The sequence below is a fragment of the Rhamphochromis longiceps genome, linkage group LG8, assembly GCF_057381845.1.
Source record: "Rhamphochromis longiceps isolate RC_006_pf linkage group LG8, R_longiceps_female_GT1.1, whole genome shotgun sequence".
In the NCBI taxonomy this organism is placed as follows: domain Eukaryota; kingdom Metazoa; phylum Chordata; class Actinopteri; order Cichliformes; family Cichlidae; genus Rhamphochromis; species Rhamphochromis longiceps.
In genome coordinates, this window is record NC_140564.1 from 5,654,717 (window position 1) to 5,665,465 (window position 10,749).

Sequence of the window (10,749 nt, forward strand, 5' to 3'; positions counted from 1 at the left end):
GGCCGAGGAAGAGGACGTGGAGGTGAAGAAGTAGGATGAAGAGGACGACAAGGATAAGGAGGAGAGGGAGATGAGGAGGGGGGAGAGGAAGATGAGGAGGGGGGAGAGGAAGGGTAGGAAGAGTAAGAAATAGAATTGCTGATGACATCAGAGCTACAATAGTGGACCATGTAATCAACCGTGGAATGACCCTGAGGGTAGCTGGCCAACGGGTCCAGCCTAACTCGAGCCGCTACACTGTAGCAAGCACCATAAGGACATCTTGAAATGAGAATCGGTGAGAACAGTCACTCCGCACAAAGATCTGTAGCACTGCCATATGCCAATGAGAAACACACCAATACCATTGATGTAAAAATACTGAAATTGTTACTTTACAGAACTGCTAGATGACCAGATGCTGGGGCAGAGGAAGCATGTTCACTGCAGACCAAGTAACCCATAGAGTCATTATGGCGATTGCAAATAATCCTATACTTGGAAATAAACACTTGTGTTTGTTTTGATGTGTTTGAATAAACAGCAGTACTTGAAGTTTGGATCCCTCTATGCTTATGGATCTATGACAGCAGTATGAGCTCAAACTGACATAGCCTACCTTGTGCACAGAGAAAGCAAAAGCCAGATGTGTTTTGTATTCATACCATCAGTGTGCAGTTGGCGCATTGTGTGCTTAGTAGATGATGGCTTGTGTGTACTGTTTGATACGGAAACACCATTTTTACGAAGGTGTGAAGAGTTAATCTAGCTGTGTTTGCTTTTGCAAGAGAACTACAATGTTTTGATTATTGGGTGACAGGTTTTCTTATTTGTGTGAAGAGTTTTGCAAAATTAGCCAATAGTTACAAAAAATGTGCTTAAGCAATCAGAAAAAACTGTAAATGTGCCTGTGAAACTGAAGGCTGCTCCTCACTGAAGCTCCTGTCACATGCAGTCCTTCCATTTAACTAATCATCAGAGAAATCACACAGATCTGCAAAAAAACAACACATTTTTCAGCTGCTTGGATGTTTTTGGTCAATTTATGTTTTTCAGGGTGCTGAATCCAAAAACTCCACTTCCCTCCATCACGTGCAGTTATTTACATTAAAAAAAGCCCAACAGCGGTGAAAATAAATCACTATTCTGAGCTTCTCACACCACCAAACCCACCGCACCCGCCCGCCTGCTGAAGCCCCTCAGTGCCTCACGTTTTCTACTTTTATTTCTCAAGAGTCTTAGAAATATCTTAGAAATATTAAATTAATGTAAGAAATCCTTATTGGATATGTTTTTGACTCAAGTATAGGATTCCAGAGTAAAAAAGGAAATTTTGCTTAATGAAACTAAAAACATGAGTTTTGCAAGAGAATCTGACCAGATCCATCCATCTTCATCCGCTTTATCCGAGGCCGGGTCGCGGGGGCAGCAGCCTAAGCAAAGAGGTGTAATATATGTAATTTTTAAAATATTTTCCTGGTTTCAGTGAGTAACAATCTATAAGAAACAGTCAGGAAATCCTGTGCAGTGTTTTGGTTGCAGACCTGTGTAATCATACAGTATAAAGGAGGTTAAGAAAGGAGAGAAATGATTGAGGCCGGAGCTGTACATGGTTTGGGAATGTAGGATGCCTGAAATGACCCTTAGATGAGGTGACTGGGGCCAAGTCCTCCTCCCAGTGAGACCATGGCACAGACCCAGCACACGCTGGAGATATCGTCTCTCCAGCGTGTGCTGGGACCATCTCAGTGTGTCTCCTGAAGTGCTGGAAGAGGTGGTTGGGTTGGACCTGCAGCTGTAAAGGGGAGGGGTGGATGTGCTACATTTATTTTACATTAAAGGAACGATGTAATCAGTCCCAGTGTAGAGTGAGGAGTCAGCTGATGAATGTAGCACAAATAATTTGAAATAAAGAGTCGGTGCAGCTGGTGACCGTGTGTTTCTAAAGTAAATGAAGCGGTCTTTCTTACTTGCTCTCCATCTCTGCTCTTCCTCTTGCAAATGCTCGTCTTGATCAAGGAGAGCAAACAAAGGAGCGAAGCTGTTCTTCACTGCATCCTCACTGCAGAGCATTAGCTTGTGTAATTGTGCACTTGCACAACTCTGACAGCGTTTCCTTGTTTGTTTCAGACTTTCATTTTCACTGATGGTGATGACAAGGAGCTGCAAATGAGGACTGGTAAGAGGAACCAGTTTTACAGGGAAAAAGGATGACAACCAAAATGTCCCTCAGACTGCTGCAGCAGTGTGATCACATGTTGTACTGACACAGTGGAGACTGTGCACTGCTGTTTGTGCAGTACTGACCTTTCTCACAGCGTGTGTACACTCATCCTGATAATGAGAATGCAATATTTGAAACTGTTGATGTTCAGCAGTATTTTTTGATACCATTTGGACAAACAAAAGCTGTTGTTACAACGTTAAAAATTAGACCTTTAAAAAGACTGAAGTAGGCTGAAAAATGATGACTGAGTCCACAGTGCTGTGAGTGAAACCTGACTTCTGGGTGTCCCAAAGCAAAGAAGCCCAGCTCCTGCCAGCGTGTCAGCACTGTGGACAGTTAGCTTTGAAATATTTAGAACTGAGATGCACGATGATGGTGCTGTCAGACAAATTGCATCACATAAAGACAGTTATAGATCAATCACTTCCTGTTACAACACAGTTATGTTTGTGCTTATCTGCTACATTAACACAGCTAACAGATCATCTGCAGAGGAATGGCTTATTTGAAGAGTTTCAGTCAGGTTCCAGAGCTCATCACAGCACAGAAACTGAGCATAATATTTTATTACAGCCCTTAGAGTACACTGTTGTAGGTATTTGATTTGAATAATTAGTGGTTTGTATCATATCTATCTAATAGACTCCAGTTTGTGCATGTAAATGGAGAGTCCTCTTCACACACTGAGGTTAATTATGGAGTTCCACAGGGTTCAGTGCTAGGACCAATTCTGTTTACATTATACATGCTTCCCTTAGGCAGCATCATTAGAAGACATAGCATACATTTACACTGCTATGCAGATGACACCCAGCTCTATCTGTCCATGAAGCCAGATAACACGCACCAATGAGTTAAACTGCAGGAATGTCTTAAAGACATAAAGACCTGGATGGCCGCTAACTTTCTGCTTCTTAATTCAGATCAAACTGAGGTTATTGTACTCGGCCCTGAAAATCTTAGAAATATGGTATCTAACCAGATTCTTACTCTGGATGGCATTACCTTGGCCTCCAGTAACGCTGTGAGGAACCTTGGAGTCATTTTGACCAGGACATGTCCTTCAATGCACATATTAAACAAATATGTAAGACTGCTTTCTTCCATTTGTGCAACATCTCTAAAGTTAGAAATATCCTGTCTCAGAGTGACACTGAAAAACTAGTTCATGCATTTATTACTTCCAGGCTGGACGACTGTAATTCATTATTATCAGGAAGTCCTAAAAACTCCCTGAAAAGCCTTCAGCTAATCCAAAATGAGAGAGAGTCGAACAAAACCAAAGGTGGGGGAGTGTGTTTCATGATAAACAGAAAGTGCTGTGATGCCAGGAGCATTTCTACTCTCTCCAGCGGCTGCTCGCCACATCTGGAGTTCCTGAGCATTAAGTGCCGCCCTTTCTATCTGCCCTGTGAGTTCACCTCAGTCATCGCCACGGCGGTCTACATCCCACCCCAAGCGGACACAGGTATGGCTTTGTCCGAATTACATGATGTGCTGAGCTCGCTTCAAAACAAGGACCCGGGCGCAGCCCTCATTGTAGCAGGAGACTTTAACAAAGCGAACCTCAGACAAGTCATGCCAAACTTTTACCAGCATGTCTCGTGTCCAACGAGAGGGGATCGGATTTTGGATCACTGCTACACGCCATACAAGCAGGGCTACAAAGCTGTCTCACACCCGGCTTTTGGGAAGTCTGACCACAACGCCATCTTCCTCATTCCCCAGTATAAACAAAGCATACGGAGGGAAGACGTGACCACGAGGGAGGTAAAACGGTGGACTGCCCAATCAGAAGCTACGCTACAGGACGCACTCAACGACGTCGACTGGGACATGCTCAGAGCATGCGCAGTCGACAACGAGTTTACGGAAGTAGCAGTATGCTTCGTCAATATGCTAGCAGAGGAGATTATCCCCACTGCGAGAGTCACCACATTCCCAAACCAGAAACCGTGGATGGACAGATCGATCCGCACTGCAGTAAACGCCAGGACCGCCTCCTACAACGCGGGTCTCACCACTGGCGATATGAGCGCCTACATAGCAGCCTCATACGGCGTGCGGCGCGCGGTGAGAGATGCCAAACGCAGGTACCGGGAACGTGTGGAGTCCCGCTTCCACCAGGGCGACACACGGAGTATGTGGCACGGACTACGCACCATTACGGACTACAAAGCCAGGGACACTGCGCCGATCAACGCTGACTCTGCATTCACCAACGAGCTGAATCGGTTCTACGCCCGTTTCGAGGTTAGCCAGGCGGCTAATGCTATCTACCGCCTGACTACCGAGGACAGTGACGTCATCAGCGAGAGACCGGTGACCAGCATCGCGGAGCATGACGTCCGAGCGGCACTGAGGAGAGTGAACACAAGGAAAGCGGCGGGGCCAGACGGCATACCGGCCGTCTGCTGCGCTGCTGTGCTGACCAGCTAGCAGGTGTGTTCACTTACATCTTCAACGAGTCCCTGGCGAAGTCTGTGGTCCGCACATGCTTCAAAAGATCCACCATCATCCCTGTGCCCAAGAACAGCAAACCCTCATCCCTGAATGATTACCGGCCAGTTGCACTGACCTCGGTAGTAATGAAGGTGTTTGAGAGGCTGCTGAAGAACATCATCTCCTCCTCCATCCCAGACACCACAGATCCGCTGCAGTTTGCCTACAGATCCAACAGATCCACAGAGGATGCCATCGCCCACGTCCTACACACCACTCTCAGCCACGTGGACAAGAAACAGGGTAACTATGTGAGAATGCTGTTTGTTGATTACAGTTCAGCGTTTAACACAATAGTGCCCTGCAGACTGTTCACAAAGCTGAGGGATCTGGGACTTAACAGCCGTCTGTGTGCATGGGTGTTGGACTTCCTCACTGGCAGAACTCAGGTGGTGAGGGTGGGCAGGTGCTTCTCCAACAGCATCACCATCAACACAGGAGCACCTCAGGGATGTGTCCTCTCGCCACTGCTCTACTCCCTCTACACTTCAGACTGTGTGGCCACCCATGGCTCCAACACCATTGTGAAGTTTGCTGACGACACAGTGGTGTTGGGTGCCATCTCCAACAACGATGAGGCAGCCTACATGGATGAAGTGAAGAATCTGGCATCGTGGTGCCAGGACAACCACCTCCAGCTGAATGTCAGCAAGACCAAGGAGCTGGTGGTGGACTTCAGAAGGGGTCAGCACAGAGACTACAAGCCCATTATCATCAATGGAGCTCCAGTGGAGAGGGTGCAGTCCTTCAAGTATCTTGGTGTCCACATCTCCTCAGACCTGACATGGGCTGCCCACATTCAGGTCCAGACCAAAAAGGCTAGGCAGCGCCTGTATCACCTACGACAACTGAGGAAGTTCAGGGTCTCTCCAAAGATCCTCAGGATTTTCTATACAGGCGCTGTGGAGAGCATCCTCACACAGAACATGGCATCGTGGTTCGGGAACAGCTGTGTGAAGGACCAAAAAGCTCTCCAGAGAGTGATCCGTACAGCAGAACGCTGCTGCAGGATTGCTCTCCCCCCGCTTCAGGACACCTACACCAGGAGATGCCGGACTAGAGCAGCGCAGATACTGAAGGACCCGTCCCATCCTGGCAACAAACTGTTCCAACTTCTGCAATCAGGTAGAAGGTTCAGCATCATCCGGGCAAGGACAGAGAGACTCAAGAGGAGCTTCTATCCCCAAGCCATCCGTGCCCTAAACACACACACCCGCCCTCTCACATCATCTATAATTGACTGAGACAGGACTCTTCCAGACACTAAACCAAGGCACAATGTACATTTCAATTCCTTTAATTTTAAATATGTTTATATTGTCTATCCTGTAAAATAGTCAGATGTCTATTCATATTAATGTACAGAATTCACCTGCTTGCTGCTACTACTGCACATTCACCCAGTGTATATACTATATGTGTGTGTGTGTGTGTGTGTGTGTGTGTGTGTGTGTATATGTATGTCGAGGAGCGTGTCAGGCTACATTTCACTGTGTGTTATACTTGTATAACTATGCATGTGACAAATAATAAAGAACCTTGAACCTTGAAAATGCTGCAGCACGAGTCCTGACAGGGACTAGAAAGAGAGAGCAGATTTCTCCTGTTTTGGCTTCCTGTTAAATCCAGAATTCAAAATCCTGCTCCTCACATACAAGGTCTTAAATAATCAGGCCCCATCTTATCTTAATGACCTTGTAGTACCATATCAGCCTATTAGAGCACTTCGCTCTCGCTCTGCAGGCCTACTTGTTGTTCCTAGAGTATTTAAAAGTAGAATGGGAGGCAGAGCCTTCAGTTTTCAGGCCCCTCTTCTGTGGAACCAGCTTCCAGTTTGGATTCAGGAGACAGACACTATCTCTACTTTCAAGATTAGGCTTCAAACTTTCCTTTTTGCTAAAGCATATAGTTAGGGCTGGACCAGGTGACCCTGAATCCTCCCTTAGTTATGCTGCTGGGGATTCCCATGATGCACTGGGTGTTTCTTCTTCTTCACTCACTGTCTGTTTATAAAACTCTTAGAATTTTGCACACAGCTCTGCAGGAGTCTATTCAAACCCTTATGCTGTCTCATCACAAAGATAATGTGCTGTAGCCACATGGATCGATGCAGATCTGAAACAAAGCAGAGTTACTGCCATTATATCCAGTCTACATATGGAGATGCAGTGGGATGCTCTAAGAAATCTTAGGTTAAAGTCTTTTCTGTTGTCTCTTCACCAGGAGCTAACATCATCAACACTAACTGCTCAGCAGCTCACACCCGACAGGCTCTGTGCTGCAAGATGTCTGTAGAGTACGATAAATTCATCGAGTCTCAGAGGAAGTGAGTGATTGCAAGGATGGAGCAGTTAGCTCTGACTCAGCCTGCACGTCTGACCCTGTGTGTTTGCGTCGTAGGTGGTTCTGCCACGTGGATGATGACAACTACGTGATCCTGCCCAGCCTGCTGCAGCTGCTCTCGTCTTACCACCACAGCCAGGACGTCTACCTGGGCCGGCCCAGTCTGGATCACCCTATAGAGGCTGCAGAGAGGGTCAAGAGTGACGGTTCGGTGGGTCAGCTTTCCGCTTTTATGGCTCCACTCGCACACAAATAAGGGAAATTTGGCGACGCTGTCCACAGTCCCCTGTGACATGAAAGTTGGCGACATGTAATAAGAGCTAGCTAATGTGCTCTTTCCTTTCTGGTTCAGGTGTCTGTCAAGTTCTGGTTTGCTACAGGTGGAGCAGGTTTCTGTATCAGTCGAGGTCTGGCCCTGAAAATGAGTCCGTGGGCCAGGTAGGATGCTGCCTCTGCTTTGAAAGGATTTCTACGCTCTTATATTTTGTACATTCTGGTGCAAAATATATACATTTATACACATATGCATGCTCTTTTCAACTCGCATCAAATCTCTGCGCAGCCCTTGTGAGGGTGACACGTCCTCTTGATTTTCTGCATGGTTGATCCTGAGAAAGCTCAGCTTGGACACTGTTGTCTTGTGTTTTCAGTTTGGGGAATTTCATCAGCACAGCAGAGAAGATCCGACTTCCAGATGACTGTACCATCGGCTACATCATCGAGGCGCTGTTGGAGGTCGCTTTGACACACACGCACCTTTTCCACTCTCACCTGGAGAACCTGCAGAAGCTGCCCATTGACACTGTGCTGGAGCAGGTGAGCCAGAGGTGGCCGGGGACGGCGTTTTACAGAGCTCTGAAACAAAACCTGAAAAACTTCTAAATGTAGTTCAGTTAACAGATTTTATAAAATGACCCACAAAACCAGTGTGAACTAAAGGTGAGCGGGAGATGATACCAACCCACTCAGTTTGATAACGGAAGCTCAGATTCATCCCAATATAGTTTAATATCTTGATGCATTTAGGAAACATTTAGGAAATACAACCTTACAAAGAATTCAGTTCAGTTTTATTTACACAGCGCCAAATCACAACAGTCGCCTCAAGGTGCTTTATATTGTACGGTAGACCCTACAATAATACATACAGAGAAAACCCAACCAAGGCTCAGGGGGGGCGGGGCCATCTGCTGTGATTGGTTGGGGTGAGAGAAGGAAGACAGGATACAGACATGCTGTGGAAGAGAGACAGAGGTTAATAACAGATATGATTCAATGCAGAGAGGTCTGTTAACACATGAGGGAAGAAGAAACACCCAGTGCATCATGGGAATCCCCCAGCAGTCTACGTCTATTGCAGCATAACTAAGGGAGGATTCAGGGTCAGCTGGTCCAGCCCTAACTACATGTTTTTGTATTTAATGTATACATTTGTTTAGATTCACTAAAATCCGTCATTTTCACATAAGGGGGGTTTTCAGTGGCAGCAGCTGTGACGTCAGTCTCCATTAAATGTTGATTTATTGTACACTGTATGATTGTTTTGCTGTAGGTGACTCTGAGTTACGGAGGGTTTGAGAACAGAAGAAATGTAGTCGGTGTGGTTGGAGGGTTTTCACTGGCTGAGGACCCCACAAGGTAAACACTGACACTCGCTGTGTCTGAACATCAGGAAGCATGGTTACGTTTACCATCTGTATGAGCTGCGATCACAGTTGTTCTAATTATTGTTGATGGTTTCCTGTAATGAACTCTTTGTGTTCACAGGTTTAAGACGGTCCACTGCCTTCTGTATCCTGACACTGAGTGGTGTCCAGAGCTCAAACCGCGCCACAGAAACTGAATTCCAGTGTGAACATTTATCCTGCAGAGTCGCTCTGAACTCTCTCTGATATTCATTAAACACACAGTGAAGCCTTAAAAACTGAAGCCAAAGAAGCTGTTTGAAGACCATCCAGGCCTGCAGAGCAGAGTTTCTCCACTTCTAACACGCTTTTAAGAGTCGACCTTCTCTCAATTCAACATATATTTGTAGCATGTTTTTTATGGTCGAGCGGAAGCTGAAAAGGTGAAGTTCAAGAACAGCGCTCAGGACGACAATGAGGCGTTCACTTTTGCATCTACACCGAACATGAACGTGATTGGATGACACATGATGATCTTAGAAAGCCTCTCTGAGACCCTCAGTGACCCTGGTTGAGCTCCGGGTAACCGCGGGGCGATTATCTGTGAGTGACTGTGACTGTTGCTAAAGTCACGCTAACAATGATGGACAGCTGGTGTACAAATGCTTCATGCGTGTGCAGGTTGTGCGTCGTTCAAGCCAACAAAGCCAAAGTTGTTTTTAAAGGGCGACGGTAAAGCCGAGGGGAAAATCATGACTGTAAAACGCAGCCTCTCTTCTCCCTGAGCTCGGCGAGTTTAGGTCAACAGCTCTTACATGACAGATGTATGTGGAAACCTCTCTGTTCCTGTTACTTTGGTAAATCCCTGACTGGAGTTTAAAAGCTTTTTAAAAAGTATTAAAACAGTTTGAAGGAGGTAGAAGATTGCTGGTTGGCTGTTTCAGCTGCGGTCTGAAGAAGCATGAGGTCTATTATTGTGACGCCTGTTTTCTAGGGCTGCAACGATACACAAAATTCACGGTTCGATATTTTTTCGATACAAAAAAATGTTCACGCCTTTTTAATTTGTCATTTATTAAAATTATAAATATATATTTTAACTCAAAAGTACAGTTATTAATTTAATGTTGCTGAAACAACAAAGGGATAAAAAATAAATCTATCTGATCGAGGAATCACTCATCTTTGGAAAAGAGTTTATTACAGAGAAATGTCTCTTTCAAAATAAAAGCTCTACTATCCGCTTCTTCTGGGCTATATTCTCAGCAGCATATTAAACATATCAGGTCCCCATAAGGAGAATCCTGTGCTAACGGCTGTCTAAATGACTCGGGTAAAGTTTGTAGCATGCTGCTTGTTGTTTTTGTCTGCTTCCACTTGTCTTTGCACTAGGATGCTGTCGGAGTAAATGTGCAGTCATATTCGTTGTGTTCCCACTAGTGCTGTCAGCGTTAATCTGAAATGACGTTAACGCCACAACACGGCAAATCTCCGTTAACGAGCTACCGCGGATCGCCCCGTGCGTGGGGCTGGATGGCGTCAACACGTTAACGAGCTAACTGCGCTAACACACTAGCTCCCACCCATGTAATTGAGCATTGCGTGGCACATCCAACATACTGTTTTACTTTAGTCCATGACTCGCTTACCTTCAGGGTCATACGTCACATGAAAACCAAAATAATTCCAAACGCCAGATCTGAATGAGGGTGGGGGAGGTTCAATTTGCCATGTAAAGCACTTTGTGCTACATTTTTTCTGTATGAAAAGTGCTTTATAAATAAAGATTGATTGATTGATGTTGCAACGAGCTTAGCTTCTGTCTCGCTAGCTTGCCCTGCGCTCAGTGGATCTGCGTTCGACTACTCCGCCTAGGCTGCACTGTCAAACGCAGATCCACTGAGCGCTCAACACAGACAGCATCGTCAGAAGGAAAGTTGATCAAATAAATTAAAAATGTTGTATTGTTCGATACATATGCGTACCGAACCGAAAGCTCTGTATCGAACGGTTCAATATCCATACGAGTATCGTTGCACCCCTACTGTTTTCTGTTTCTGTGTGATTAGACGG

At 45.7% G+C, this 10,749-nt stretch overlaps 1 protein-coding gene across 2 annotated transcripts in view; it reads left to right on the forward strand.

Annotated features, from left to right (window-relative positions):
- LOC146662982 (beta-1,3-N-acetylglucosaminyltransferase radical fringe-like) overlaps positions 1-10,538 on the forward strand; it is a 21,310-nt gene extending 10,772 nt beyond the window's left edge. For both annotated transcript variants that reach the window (XM_085415557.1, XM_085415556.1), the window contains 7 exons: positions 2,110-2,158; positions 6,932-7,034; positions 7,109-7,262; positions 7,404-7,489; positions 7,702-7,867; positions 8,604-8,689; positions 8,819-10,538. In XM_085415557.1, coding sequence (XP_085271683.1) covers positions 2,110-2,158; positions 6,932-7,034; positions 7,109-7,262; positions 7,404-7,489; positions 7,702-7,867; positions 8,604-8,689; positions 8,819-8,894 — 720 coding nt within the window. In that variant the 3' untranslated portion in view covers positions 8,895-10,538. The remainder of the gene's footprint in view (positions 1-2,109; positions 2,159-6,931; positions 7,035-7,108; positions 7,263-7,403; positions 7,490-7,701; positions 7,868-8,603; positions 8,690-8,818) is intronic.
- The last annotated feature ends 211 nt before the right edge of the window (positions 10,539-10,749 follow it).